General features: G+C 55.5%; 1 protein-coding gene across 2 annotated transcripts in view; it reads right to left on the bottom strand.

Annotated features, from left to right (window-relative positions):
- PRKCB (protein kinase C beta) overlaps nucleotides 1-15,025 on the bottom strand; it is a 90,868-nt gene that overhangs the window by 19,114 nt on the left and 56,729 nt on the right. For both annotated transcript variants that reach the window (XR_008433751.1, XM_053957659.1), the window contains exons 9-13: nucleotides 11,711-11,857; nucleotides 7,311-7,484; nucleotides 3,744-3,835; nucleotides 2,855-2,917; nucleotides 1,214-1,352 (exon numbers count right to left, since the gene is read on the bottom strand). Coding sequence is in view for 1 of the 2 variants with exons in the window: in XM_053957659.1 (XP_053813634.1) it covers nucleotides 1,214-1,352; nucleotides 2,855-2,917; nucleotides 3,744-3,835; nucleotides 7,311-7,484; nucleotides 11,711-11,857 (615 nt within the window). In the remaining variant the exon portion in view is untranslated. The remainder of the gene's footprint in view (nucleotides 1-1,213; nucleotides 1,353-2,854; nucleotides 2,918-3,743; nucleotides 3,836-7,310; nucleotides 7,485-11,710; nucleotides 11,858-15,025) is intronic.

Here is a 15,025-nt window from a genome sequence, read left to right as displayed (position 1 = left end):
CCACAAGCACCAGCCTTACTGCTGCTCCCAAATGCAGCGGGGTCGCCCCTCTGGGACCCACGGGCAGCAGGCTGTAATGCCTTTCTGGGTGCCAAAGTGATTTGCATCCTAATTTCCCATTTGCTGTTCTTCTTTTGGAAAAAGAATTACAGGAAGGAGAAGAAAATAAGAGTTAAAGTCTAAGCACTTGGGCAAACACACGGAGGACTGGTCATTTGTCCTGCTTTGAAGGAGCATTAATCACCCACAGTCACAAGCTCTGCACCAAGACCAGCAGAATTAATCCTGGTGGGATGAGGGATGGAAAACACGTTGGATCCAACAATGGGAAACCTCACTGGGTGCAACAAACACAACGTGGTTTAGGACACAAGTGCATTATGTCCTAGCAAAGAGAATCTTTCTCTAAAACATTTAAATGAATAAATATTAACTTCATCATTGCAAATTCAGCAGAGTGACAAGAGTTTAGAGGGATACTTCTAAGTGAAGGGTACAAACACTTGAGAATAATTACTCCTCTGAGTTTCACAAGTCTGCCATTAAACCGTGCCCATCCAGCACTTCATGGAAGCGTCATGTGTGACTCTATCACATCAGTAATAACCAAATGCAAAGTCATTTTGTGGGGATCTAGAGCCATGGATGGGGAGCCTCTCCCCCTCAGACAAATGGCCCCTCACTGCAGACAGTGAGCTGGAGAGATCTAAGGATTTCCACTCCACAGGAAAATATTATCCACTGATACTTCCCTGTTTCTCACTGGTCACAGTGTGCTGGAAGCTTCTATCACACAGAGTGAGGGGCAGAGCTGAACTCCTGGCTTTGTCCTTTCCAGGAGCAAGGGAGCAAGTGAGGAGCAACCTGCAGTGGGTCTGAGCATGCCAAGGACAGAAGAGGCACAGAGCTGCCAGCAGGACGGACATGGGAAAACCCCCAGTGAGGGAAAACACACTGCAGGGAGAGCAGCATGAGGACGTGCTGCTTCTTGAGGTGGAAGCAGGACACAGCACGACAGGGAGGCAGATCCAGCATCCCTGTTCCCTTAGGGGGATGTGGGGATGCACAGTGCCGGGGGCACGAACTCTGCGGGCTGATGGTGAATTCCTGAATGCCCCCGTTTCAGCTGCAAAGCTGCCCAGAGCAAGGTCACCCCACAAAGGGCGGGAGCAGCAGGGAGCACCGGGATCATCGGCCGCCGTTCCGTCCGTACCTCGGGCGCGATGTAGTCCGGGGTGCCACAGAAGGTCTTGGTGGTCACCCCGTCCCAGATGTTCTCCTTGCACATGCCAAAGTCGGCGATCTTTATGTGCCCCTCGCTGTCCAGCATCACATTGTCCAGCTTCAGGTCTCTGCAGGGCGAGAGCAGACCCGTGACACAGCGCACCACGCGAGAGCCCTGCTGCGGCTGAGCCGCGCCCGCGTCTCACACCCACACCCTTCGTAGGAAAATGTTTGGGGAAACGAGTGAAAATAAGTCAGAGATCTGTCAGGATGGAGTGTTGATTTTACTTTTAACCCAGAGGAATGCTGTGCTGGGCACAGCGCTTTGAAGTGTGTGATGGAAAGCACTCATCTGGCAGGAGACCGATTTAATTGATTTTTTCCTTTCACTCCTGTGAAAATCAAAGTGCACTTAGAGCTCTCGTGATGGAGAAGCACCTACTCAGCACAAGTCCCTGCCTCACCTGTGCTCTGCCCCCCCGAAATACAAACCAGCTGTGTTTCCCTCTGATCCTCAGCCCCAGAATACCTGTTTGTGGTACCCAACCCCCTGGAGCTCTGCTCCTTTGCCCAAACTGTAGAGGTGGATCCAACCGCAGATCCCCGGATCCGAATCCCAGCCTGGAGCCACCACTCCAGAGGTGGATGCTCCAGCCTCAAGGACACTTCTGTAGCAAACACTGGGTATTTTGGTGCAGTTTATACATTCTTGCTGGGTTCAAGGCTGTATTTTCTAATTATCATGTCACTGCTCAGAACCCTGACAGGCCTGAAGCAGACGGACATGAGCTGGGATTCGGATCCGGAGGAAGGAAGGAAGCGGAGCCACTGGGGACCAACAGACCTAGAATCTCTCCGTAGCAGCTGATGGCAAAAACCAGCCCTCACGTCAAGTTTGTTCCATTTCTTTCATCTTTAGCATCTCCTGACTCCAGCAGCACTGTTGGCATCTCCCTTTCCAGAGCACTTAATGGGATCTGACACTCATTAGGATGCTCTGCTCCACCCTGGGCTCTGGGAACTCTCCCAAGCAGGGAAGAGCAGTGAACGCTGGTTTCAGAGCTAAACCAGCAGCCTGTGAGCCTGGTCCCACACACGGCAATGACCCAGCTACCTCTGGGTGCTGGAATCATGCTGGGAATGGCAAAGAAGCCTCAGTGGCTGAAGCAGAAGTGACAGAGTGGCAGCGCAGAGCTCGGAACAAGCCAGTGGCAAGCGCTGACTCCAGTGGCAATGGTAAGGGAGCAGCGCCCTGCAGCCAAATCCGGGGCTGGGAGCTGGTCCAGGCTGCCAGGGAGCATTTGTGCTGTGTGGAGAGGAGCACATGGAACAGGGGCAGGAGAGAACCAGGGTGAAGCAGGAACCTCCCCCAAACCAGGGGCGCCCCGCGGCTCCCAGCTCCCTTTTGGGACACACCACGTGCCAATGGTTGGACTCAGTGATCCCACAGGTCTTTTCCAGCCTTTAGGATCCTGTCATTCTGCCTGTGGGCAGCTGCCAGCTCCCATCCATGGCACGGGCAGGGAGAGCCCCGGGCTGGGGGCAGAGCAGGAGCCCGGAGCTGCTCTGCCCATGGCTCCGGCTCTGGTGGAGCTCAGGGGAAGGGAGGGAGAGGAACGCGCTCACCTACCGATAAATGATGCCTTTGCTCTGCAGGAAGAAGAGCCCGATGGCTATTTCTGCTGCGTAGAATCTGAAAGAGGAGGTTTAAAAGGAAGACTGATAATTAAAGGAGATAAATGAACACCTTCCCAATCGGATGGCAGCGAAGGAAGCGCGTCAGGCAGATGTGACCAAAGGACAAGGCAGCCACGGCAGGGAAATTCCTGAGGAGGATCACACAGGCATGATCCAAGGCAGCTGGACCTGGCAGTGATGCCACCGGGCTGCTGGGGGCTGTCACTTCTGGTTGCACAAATTAAGCAAGAGCTGGAGCCAGGGCTGCTCCTCCCGACGCGCTGGCAGCGTGGCTCAGACAGTCGTCCCTGCTCCCGGAGCCAGCAGGTACTGCCACGCTGCCCTTGGGCACATTCCGGGTCTGAGGGCTCTGCCAGAGACCAGACAGCCCACCAGGCTCTGCTCAGCGTTTGTGGGTTTTCTGTGAGCATCTGAAGGCTCTCAGGAACACATCCTGCTCTGCCCAGCTCTCAAGGAACAGGAGCCAGGAGCCCCCAGTTGACACTCAGGTTGGCCACCCTGGCAGAGGAGCCAAACCCTGCCTCATCCCCTGGGAAAGGACCAGGCAGAGCAGAGGCCTGGAGTCTCCCAGGAAGCCTCCACACCTCCCTGCCTTGTGCCTTTATGTACCTACATTTATCTATTTAGCTCAATTGCTTACAAGTACAGTGTACCCCAAGGGTGAGGTGGAGGCACCAGCATCAGACAAAGAGCTCTTCTGCATCTTCCCGTTCCTGATTTCTGCCCAGGAGCTGCACTGCAAAGCCTTGGACTCTGTTTCCAGCCCCGTGACACAGGTACATCCCATACCCACCCCAGAGGTGCCAAAGCACTGCACTCACACAGCGTGGGGCTCCTTGAACCTCCCGACCTGCTGGATCTGGTACATCAAGTCCCCACCATTCACGTATTCCATCACAAAATACAAGCGATCCTGAAGGGAAAAAAGAGCAATTAGCAACAGGATTATCAGAGCAGGGAACCCGCAGGGGTCAGAAACAGGAACCCGGGTGACTGCTCCAGTCTGTAATTCCAGGGAAGCACAGTCACCATCCCTGTCCCCCCCACGGGCTGCAGGGGCTGCTGTCCATACAGAGCCCATGAGCACCAGTTCCTTGGGAATGCTCAGGACTGGAGCTCTGCCCCTCCGCAGACAGCTCCACTGGAGAAGGCAAGTGGAAGAATCCCTAAACCAGAGGTTTTTCACTCCCTGGGAACACATTTGCTCTTCTTGGCAGAAGCCATTTTCAGAGCGTTGTTCTGCAGGTCCCTGCTGGCCTTTCCCCAGGCACTCCATGGCTTCAGTCAAGGGAGACACGAGCAGTTCCCATGGGGACCAAAGTCCATCCACGGCCACCAGGACTCGGCCGTGCCCCAGGAGGGGTGTGTGACGCTCCAGCCCTCTCCCAGGATGGCAGTGCCAGGGGTGCCCAGCTCTGCAGGGGACCCCTGGTCAAGCTGGGGGGGCAGGAGGGAGCTGCAGCCCTCTCCTCACTCCTTCCAGCCTGGGCTGAGGGGTCTGGCCATGTTCACATGGGGTTAAGGGAGTCCAGAGGAGGCCATGGAGCTGCTCCCAGGGCTGGAGCCCCTCTGCTGGGAGAGCTGGGAATGTTCACCTGGACAAGAGGAGGCTCCAGGGAGAGCTCAGAGCCCCTGCCAGGGCCTGAAGGGGCTCCAGGAGAGCTGCAGAGGGACTGGGGACAAGGCCTGCAGTGCCATGGGCCCTCCATGCATGAGAGCCCAGTGACAAGCCCAGGCTGCCCCATCCCACCCACAGAGGGAAGGAAGGACACAGAGGCTGGAGCACGGCGGGAGCTGCAGGTTGGCAGCATCACATAATAAAACATTTCCACATAATAAAACATTTCCCACTGCTCATTTCCTCCTTAAATAAGCCTTGCCCTGCTCTGCAGAAGGGCAGGGAGCCCACGAGAGGTGCAGCTGGAGCACTGCCATAACCAGGGCTGAGGGGAAACTGGGGGGCAGCAGCCACAGGGCATTTCCCAGCCTGGCAGTGCCCACCCAGAGGAATGGGATGCACAGGACATTTCCCAGCTTCACAGTGCCCACCCAGAGGAATGGGCTCAGCACCCACAGGACATTTCCCAGCCTGGCAGTGCCCACCCAGAGGATTTAGGTTCAGCAGCCGCTGCCCCAGCACAGCCCCCCCCCAGCTGTGGGGCAGCCCCAGGGGATGGAACACAGCGGCACAGGGGCAGTGGGGCTGTGTAAAACACGTGGCACTGACGGGATAGAGAAGGGAATTTGGCTTTTCAGCTGCCTGGGGATTTGGGAGCACCCCTGGAGTGGAGGACAGCCCTGGCAGGGCCGGCCAGCCCCGCGGGGAGCCACGTGTGGCAATGTCACCTTGAGCAGGCACCGCCACGGCAGCCAGCCCGCGACAGGCTCGGCTGCAGCTGCCTCCTAAATATATCGATCTGCTTCAGGGAGGAAGAATATTAAAAGGACGGGCTCTTGAAGCAGCCAGCTGAGCTCTAAAAGCAGGAGCTGAGCTCTCCTCCCCTGGCTGGGGAAGGGAGGGCTGGTGCCCAGCAGAGCCGTGCCGTGACCAAGGCAGGCAGATGGCAGGGCTGCCCACGGGCTGCCCGCAGGGACGGGCACGGAGCTCTCCTGGCTCTGCCCGTGCCACCAAGGACGGCGTCTGGCCAAGGCTGGAGCTTCCAAACCCTCAGCAGCAGCACAGCACGCAGATGGAAACCCACTGCAGAGCCTGGCACGGAGCTGGTGACGCTCCCCCGTCCCTGGGCAGCCAGGATGGCACTCCCAGGGCTCCTTTCAGTGCCCTTCTGATTAACTGCTCCATCCCCTGCCTGACTGCACGCTGGGAACAAGAGGCAGAGCCAGGACAACAGCCACGCTCCCCATCCACCCCTTACTAGATATTAGGGAGAAATTCCTCCCTGGGAGGGTGGGCAGGCCCTGGCACAGGTGCCCAGAGCAGCTGTGGCTGCCTCTGGATCCCTGGCAGTGCCCAAGGACAGGGCTTGGAGCAGCCTGGGATGGTGGGAGGTGTCCCTGCCCATGGATGATCTTCAAGGTCCCTTCCAACACAAACCATTCCAGGATTCTGTGATTTATCATCTCAGCGTGGCTGTGGCTGCTGTGCCCTTCACTGCCGTGCCCCCGAGGTCACAGCAGAGGCACAGCTCACCTGGGGACACCCAGGGACCCCAGCTCAGCCCCCTCCCAGAGCCCTGGGGCCTGTCAGAGCACCCCAGATCCCCCAGCGCAGGCACCTCTCACCCTCCAGCCCCAGGCAGGAGCTCTCCCCTTGCTCATCTTGCCTTTTTCTTTAGAAGGCAGATTTAGGGCTTTTCTCTCTCCTGGAGCCGCTGAGCCAACAGCCCCAGTGGAGAATTGTGCTCTGGACTGTGCTCCCAGAAATCAAAGTGCTTTGTGCCAGCGTTTGATAATACACCCTGCTATACATTTTGATTACATTACAAATACGATTACTATTAAGCTACTACAGGTCTGCCAGGAATAATCCCGCGCTGACTCACTTCAGATGCCAGGGAGATGCTGTGGGAAATAGCTGCTCCTGCCACATTCTGATTGCTGTGCTGCAAAGCCGGGCCGCAGGCTTTAAATACACTCAATGTGTTTGGTAAATGAAATTTCTGGGACAATATTAAAATGTAATCCTCCTGGAAAGCATTGTCATCGTTCTAAAGGACTCTGCTGATTCCCTCTGCTGGCTCTCACTGATGTGCACCTGGACATTCTCATTCACAGGCTGCTTGAGGGCGGGCAGGGATTGTGTTAAAGGTCCCCTGTCCTCCTCTCCACTCCTGGCTCATACAAACCCAGTCACACAGCCATGGAAAAGTGGATTTCCCGCAGTTTGGATTAGGTTTCTGCCTTTGCTCAGGGCTTTGATCAGAGGAATGAGTCCTGGGAAAAAGTGCAGCACTTTGCTACTGAGCCATAAGGGATGCTGTGGGCTAGGGCACCTGAGGGGCTGGGAAATCACCTCTAATGTCACCAGCAGCTCCCTGGTGAGCACATCTCATGGTGCAGCTGCTGTGCATGACACTTTCCTGTCACACACCCACAGTTTGGCCCTGGAGGCACTTTTGCCAGTGAACTGGGGAAGGAGTGAGGCTGCCAAGGCAGAGAACACACAATTGCTTTGGCAAGTGCAGTGATGTATACAGAGAACATAAAATCCTGGAGTGGTTTGGGGTGGAAGGGACCTTAAATCCCAGCCAGTCCCACCCCCTGCCATGGGCAGGGACACCTTCCACTGCCCCAGGTTGCTCCAAGCCCCTTCCAGCCTGGCCTTGGACACCATTCCAATCCATTTCCCAAGGTGCCAGGCTCCCAGCGCTCGGGGTCCCCAGCCCACCGCGCCCCTTGGTGGGCCCAGCTGTGGCAGCAGCCCTTACCATGGTCTGGAAGCAGGAGTGGAGCTGGGTCAGGAATGGAGGCTTCCCCGAGAGCGCCAGCACGCGCTTCTCCACCATGGTGCACTCCACGTCATCGTCCTGGATAACCACGTCCTTCTTCAGGATCTTCACAGCATACAGCTCGTCCGTGCCCTTCCTCTCTGCCAGCATCACCTGCACGAGGCACAGGACACGTGTGGAACCCTGGGAACGTGGAGCTACAGAGCCTGGAGCCGAAACGGCCCCAGCTGGTGACTCCTCACCCTGCGGCTCCCCTTGCAGCCCCGAGGAGAGCTGCAGGTGCCAAACTGCACACAGCTGCCAGGGCTGTTCCCAAAAGCATTTAGGGACTCTAAATCCAAGGACTTGCACATCTCCTCCTCACTGCCTCATTGCCCTCGAGCCCAAGGGCTGTGATGGTATCTGAGCCCAGCTCACCCTCCAGCACCCCTCACCCCGGAGTCAGGGCCTGGTTTGGCACCCTCAGAATGTCACCAGCATCGGGGAGGGTGGCAAGAGACTGAAGACAGAGTCCATCAGATTACAAGGTGGTAAATATTTGAAGTGGAGGAGAGTTAGTCTGAAACATAAACTTTAAGAGATTTAGAGATTTTAAAGGAGCTAAGATTTTAGTTAGAGATAAGCCTTACTAGAGTTAATTAAAATAAAGGGATTCTGTAAGTAGGCCTTGATGAAGTTAAGAGTTAGTAGTTAACTGATAATTGATTGCTTGTCAGCACAATGTTTAGTTAGCTGGGTTTATAATGAAGAATATAGAAACTGACAAATAGCTTTTAGGAACATGAGACAATTGTGGGCCTCCTCTGTTCTGAAACCAGTTGAAGACAGGGAATGGGAGTTCTACCAAGGTTCATTTGTCATATTTGCATTGAAAAGGTAGAAGGGTCAGAATGAGGAAGAGTTCATTTACTTCCTCATTTTGGGACCCCTCCCATGAAAGGGACCACCGACCCATTTCAAGGAACAAACTCTGCATGCTTAATAGCTTTGGGAATGATTAGCATAGGAAGCAAGGAATGGGATGGACCAAAATGATGAATATGTATTTGTATTTTGGGTATTCAATTCTGGTGTGGATAAAAGGACTCTGTAATCATTGGAAAGGTGCAGTGTGTAGTTGGGAGCTGTCCCGCACGCTGCCCGGCGCCGCAATGAACATACACTTTCTAACTTTAAACTGTTAGAGAGCTTTTGTCTGTCACAGTTGGATATCGGTGCTAGATCAATATCCAGATTTCTTTAATAAATCAGGTCTCTAGTGAATAGTAAGAAAAAACCCAGATGATTTTCTCTGCCTCAGCACCTCCCTCCACAGCAGCGAGCAAACCCCGTCACCTGCTGGCTCACCACTCAGCCAAGGCCCCTCTCAGCAGGAGAATCCACCCAACCTCCCCTTTCCAGCCAGTCCCACCATGTCCACGTTTATTTATTGCAGTTAATGGGATTCACTGCTTCTGCTGGTGCAAATCCCTCGGGTTAATCCCGTCAGCCCAGCCAGGGTCCCCTGCCCGACCCACCACGCTCCATCAGCCTAAGCTGCTCCCTGGGCTGCCAGCAGACAAAGTGACTCTGAAAGCTCACTTGGGTTCCCGTTCTCCCTCTCTCACGGCCTCATGAGCGCTGGGTGGAAATGAATTGCTCTTCATTTGAAGGAGCTGGCAGAAATCCTGCAGTCATGTCAGGAGCAGCAGCTTGGGGGTTTGGGAAGTAAATTATGTGAAGTCAACATCGATAGGGTGGAACTTAAATGTGCTTCAGGCTGGGGCAGACGGGCAGAGGACACATGAGTGGGTCTCAGGGTGACTTTGGAGACACCAAGGACAGCAGAATTAACCCTCTGGTGTCCCAGCCCTCTGGCTGCCCATGGAGTCCCAGCTGTGCCCACCTTGTCCCCAGCCCAGAGCACTGAGTGCCACATCCAGGCACTCCTTGGACACCTCCAGGGATGGGCATTCCCAACCTCCCTGGGCAGCCCCTTCAGTGACCAGCCTTTCCTGGTGCCCCTGGCACAGCCCAGAGCCCAGGGCGGGGATGGGTGACAGGGGGAGCAGGCACCCAGCCTCGCCCATGCCCTGCCCTCCTGCCAGCTTTCACAGCCAGAGCAGAGCAGGGCACAGCACAGCTGGAAGGTTTTCACAGCCCAGAACTCTCCCTGCTCTGGAGCCCACAGCTGCAGCGGCCAAAGGCTCCGCCCTGCTCAGCAAAACAACACAAACCCCGAAAAGCCTGACAGCTCCAGAGCACCACAGATTGATCAGCTGCAAAAATATGAGCAAGCCACCTAATTTCACTTTCCTCTATTTATAATACAGCAAAGCAAACCCAGGGTGGGCTGTGCCAAGCGCTGCCTCCCTCCGTGGGAGCGTCTCCCTGCCGGTGCCAGCCTCGTGGGGCTGCCACCAGCCACGGTCCTGGGCAGCCCACGGGGACCCCAGGGACATCTGTGTGCTGGGGCTGAGCACGCCAAGGCAGGAGCACACAGACCCACGCCCCCCTTTTCCAAGGCAGATCCATTTTCCTCCCCCCAGGCCTGGCTCGGGGGACCTCCATCTGCCAGCGCACTCGCTGGGAAGCAGATTGCATTCCTTTTTAACTTTTTATTGGTGCAGAAAAAAAAAAGCTGGTATTTAACTTGATTTATTCCTGTAATATAGAGTATTTGTTTGGGAATGCTCCAGCATAAGGGCTGGAGAGATTCTGAACACAGAGAAAGCAACTTTGTCCAACTCCACCGAGGCCAGCGTGCTGCTGGACCCTGGCTAGCGCGGAGAGAGCAAAGCACTGAGCAGGAAATCTGAGGTCCTGATGCCAAAGGGTTAACAGAGACAGACAGAGGCTCGCTCAGACACTGAGACTGCAGTCCAAGAGCTCTCCCAGCCAGCAGGGCCTGGCGGGAGGGAGGCTGGCAGCAGGCAGCCAGGCACAGGAGCAGGTGCCAGCCCTGGAGAGGGACGGCAGTGCCACGGACACAGCCAGCTGCTGGGCACACCAGGGGCTGGGGAGCTGGGCTGTTCTCCCTGCTCCAGGCACCTCTGCCTGGCCCCTCCCGAACATCTGGCACCTCTGGCGCGCCCGGGAGGCGGGGACAGAGCCGAGGCACCTGGGTGTCCCCGTGCCGGGATGCCGGGGCAGCAGGGATGCCTGGGGAGGTGCAGGCACACGTGAGGGCGAGGCTGCATCTACCCGGAGAAACCAACGTGCTGTTTTAATTAGCGCTAATTAGCATATTTATAACATTCTGTTCCAGGGAACAGTTTCTGTCACACATTCCCTTATATAAGCCAGAGCCGACTGAGGAGTTTGCTAATGTTTGTCAAATTGAAGGGAAGAAGGCGGCGGGGGACACGGCACAAGCACAGAGTCTCCAGCTGCCAGCACTGCCTTCGGAAGGGATGGGGCGCCGGGAGGGAGGGGACAGGGGACATTTCTGCGGGAGAGCAGCACGGCCACGAGGCACGGGGCTGTCCTGCACCCCAGAGTGCCAGCCCACAGCTCAAGGTACCACGCCGAGCTCAGGGCTGAGGCTCTGGGGACCGCCAGGACCTCCCCGTTCCCTGTCTGTCACAAATGCTTCCCTGGAGCTCCGAGCTCTCCACCTCTGGAGAGGGAGAACACGCCCATAGAGAAGCCGGGACTTCCCAGAGCTCCAATGCCAGGCTGGGAAGGAAGGGATGGAAGGGATGGGACCTCCCAGAGCTCCAGTGCCAGCCTGGGAAGGAAGGGATGGGACCTCCCAGAGCTCCAGTGCCAGCCTGGGAAGGAAGGGATGGGACCTCCCAGAGCTCCAGTGCCAGCCTGGGAAGGAAGGGATGCTCCTGCCGCACCCCTGTGCTCAGGGGAGCATCCCTGCACACCCTCCTCACCTCTGCTACCTGCCCGAGGAATGAGCCTGCAGGCACAGCAATAGTCCCTGCAATTAAGGCAATTCACTAATGGCAGTGGGGCTGGGCCAGCCCTCACACCTGCAAACACTGCACCCACCTCCTGCAGAGCCCCAGCGTTCCCTGGAGCACTGGGATCCCGAAAGGAAATCAAGAGACTTGGCAAGACCCCAAGAAAAATGAAGGCTCCAAGTCACATAATTACCAGGAGAATGAAATTCTGTTACTGCTCACAACCGGTCTGGGGAGTTAATTAAAATGTTCCCATATATTTGTAATTATTGGAGAAGAAGAAAACAGCAACCAAACGAAAAAGAGCTTTAAAGACACAGCTCATCCCCTGCTTCCCAAAAGGATGGATTTGTGCTGGTCTCACCAGACATCTCCGGTGTTCCCCGCTGGGACACGGGGGCAGCCAAGCTGGGCTGCCAGCGCCGTGCCACCAGTGCTCCCAGTCACCACTGGGAGTGCCCGGTGCAGACACGAGGGGAGGCTCACCTTGCCAAAGCTCCCTTTTCCCAGCACCATCAGGAAGTTGAAATCCGAGAGCTTCATGCGGTCCCGGCTGCCGTTGTTGTCCAGTTTGGAAATGGCATTTCTTGTCTTCTCGTCCGCAGCCTTGGACCCCGTTCCAATCTTGGCTCTCTGTGAAGGTGGAGATGGGGCAGGGAGGGAAACGTTACTGGGGAGGGAGAATGGGCATTATAAACCCAGTGGGTGCTCCCAAAATCCCAGCTCAGCAGCTCTTTCCCAGCTGACAAACCCTGAGCGTTGGGAGCCTTTTCCATGGGCGTGATGGGGACAGCACCAAGGAAGGCACTGGAGAAGTCCTGCTCTGCTGCTTCCCAGTTAACCTCTGCCAGAGCAACTGGGAATCCCCCGTGCCCGTGGTCACCCCTCTGCCCGTGCCAGTGGGACACTGCAGCCTGCCATGCTACCCTGCACCGTGTCCATGGCATGGCAAACAGGCTAAAGAAGCTCTTTTGGGGCAAAACCTGCCTTCTGTCTCTTCCTCTCCAGGAAAAGAGAGGTGAATAGAAATACATTAAGGTAAAACCTGGGACTTTTTATCCAGCTCCACATCCGTAACTGCCCCGTGGTCCCTCCCGTGTGAGACGTTCTGTGACTGTGTCTGATCCTGGAGGGAACCACAGAGGAAGCCACGAATCCATTTGGAACAGTGCAGAACAGAAAACCTCCTGAGCAGACAGACAGCCCCTCCTGCCCTGCCAGCCAGCCAGACAGACAGACACACAGCCCCTCCTGCCCTGCCAGCCAGCCAGACAGACAGACACACAGCCCCTCCTGCCCTGCCAGACAAACAGACAGACAGACACACAGCCCCTCCTGCCCTGCCAGCCAGCCAGACAGACAGACACACAGCCCCTCCTGCCCTGCCAGCCAGCCAGACAGACAGACACACAGCCCCTCCTGCCCTGCCAGCCAGCCAGACAGACAGACACACAGCCCCTCCTGCCCTGCCAGCCAGCCAGACAGACAGACACACAGCCCCTCCTGCCCTGCCAGACAGACAGACAGACAGACACACAGCCCCTCCTGCCCTGCCAGACAAACAGACAGACAGACACACAGCCCCTCCTGCCCTGCCAGACAGACAGACAGACAGACACACAGCCCCTCCTGCCCTGCCAGACAGACAGACAGACAGACACACAGCCCCTCCTGCCCTGCCAGCCAGACAGACAGACAGACACACAGCCCCTCCTGCCCTGCCAGACAGACAGACAGACAGACACACAGCCCCTCCTGCCCTGCCAGACAGACAGACAGACACACAGCCCCTCCTGCCCTGCCAGACAAACAGACAGACAGACAGACACACAGCCCCTCCTGCCCTGCCAGACAGACAGACAGACAGACACACAGCCCCTCCTGCCCTGCCAGCCAGCCAGACAGACAGACACACAGCCCCTCCTGCCCTGCCAGCCAGCCAGACAGACAGACACACAGCCCCTCCTGCCCTGCCAGCCAGCCAGACAGACAGACACACAGCCCCTCCTGCCCTGCCAGACAAACAGCCAGCCAGACAGACACACAGCCCCTCCTGCCCTGCCAGACAAACAGACAGACAGACACACAGCCCCTCCTGCCCTGCCAGACAGACAGACAGACAGACACACAGCCCCTCCTGCCCTGCCAGACAGACAGACAGACAGACAGACACACAGCCCCTCCTGCCCTGCCAGACAGACAGACAGACACACAGCCCCTCCTGCCCCTCCTGCCCCCCTGGCCAGCACAGCTGCTCCCTCAGGACTGTTGTAGATGTCGGCAAACCCGATGGGAAGAATGATGATGTCTAACTCCAGTTCAGAAGGCTGAATGATTTCTTTATTATAATTATGCTATAATGCATGAATATACTATATAAAAGAGGATACTAAAAACTACATGCTACTTTTTCTAACTATTATATTTAATTAACTTATAACTTGTGGCCCTCTCTCAAGAGTTTAGACATATCTGATTGGTTATTAGGGTTAAACAATTTACTATGATTTAACTATTTGTTTTAGGTAAATAATTTTTAAAGTATATTTTATAAGAGAAAAACAAGGAGTAGAAATAGAAATTGTTTTCTCTTTCATTTCTCTCTGTGTACTTCAATGAAAAATCCAGAGAGAGAGAAATGTGCCACAGAGGACCCTCACAAAGCCCCCATTTTGAAACAGCAGAGCCCAGCAGTGGCCGGGTGCCTCCTCCCCAGGCCAGGGGCTGTGATGTGCTGATCCTCCTCCCCTAAAGGCTCTCTCAGGATTTATTCCCCTTTCATTTGCAGAAACGTGTGGCAGTGTGAGGCCTGTGCCGAGCTCAGCCTAGCGTGAAATTCCATTAGCCCGATCCCGGCGGCTCAATTTGGCTGCTGCTGGCAGCCCCTGCAGATAGCACCTCCCGGGGAATCTCAAGCCTCTGCTGCTGCTAATTGCTTCTCACAAGGTTCTCCAGGCTGCAGAATTCCCCACTCAAGGTCACCTGCAGCACCTCAGAGCATCGAAACAGCTCTGGCACTGCAAACCTGAGGAGAGCTGTTGTCTTGAATTTTAAAAGTGTTAAGTTTTCTTTTATAGTTTTTTTGAAATTTTTAAAGTTCTCATGAAACTTCTTTAGCCTTCTGATGATGTTTACAGATTTGAGAGTCAGAGTTCCCACACAATTTCATGTATAAATAGAATAGTTTTCATATTTCTCTGTGGGTGGAGAGAAATGATGGATTGATCTTTGGACCAGTGTGGTTGGAGAGGTGGTAATTCCACCCTCCAATCCACGGTCACCTTTGGAATTCTATAAACACCAGATGTTTGAATAAAACTGGGTTTTTTTTCTCTTTTGAACTTCCCAAGCTTCTGTGCACTCATTTTGTGTCCAACAGGGACAGAGCAGTCTCTGGGATTTCCACAGGCACTGGTGTGACCCCGGCACGTCCCAGGCTCCGGCACACTCTGCTCCTCACTCCTCACTCCTCACTCCCAGCAGCAGCTGGAAGGGGATTCCCTGCCCGGGACACCGACTGCCTCCACGGGAGGAGTGGGGAACACCCAGCAAGGTGAGGGCACAGGTGTGCTCTGGCACCTCTGCACAATGTGTTTTCTGACCTGAGGACAGCTCACTCATCATCTGACTGCCCAGACCATTCTGACACCACTGGAACGCCATGAGACACAACAAGAGCCAGCTGCTGGTTCTTTGTAGAGCCAAAGCCATCGGTTGTAGCCAGCTGTTGTATTAGAACTGTCCTTCCTTGGATATTCAGGAAAGTTGTGTATAAATAAGATAAAAAAGAAGGGAGAACAG

Source organism: Vidua chalybeata, chromosome 16 (genome assembly GCF_026979565.1).
Source record: "Vidua chalybeata isolate OUT-0048 chromosome 16, bVidCha1 merged haplotype, whole genome shotgun sequence".
Lineage (NCBI taxonomy): Eukaryota > Metazoa > Chordata > Aves > Passeriformes > Viduidae > Vidua > Vidua chalybeata.
Note: the sequence above shows the minus strand (reverse complement) of the source record. Positions and strands in the feature narration are given on the sequence as shown.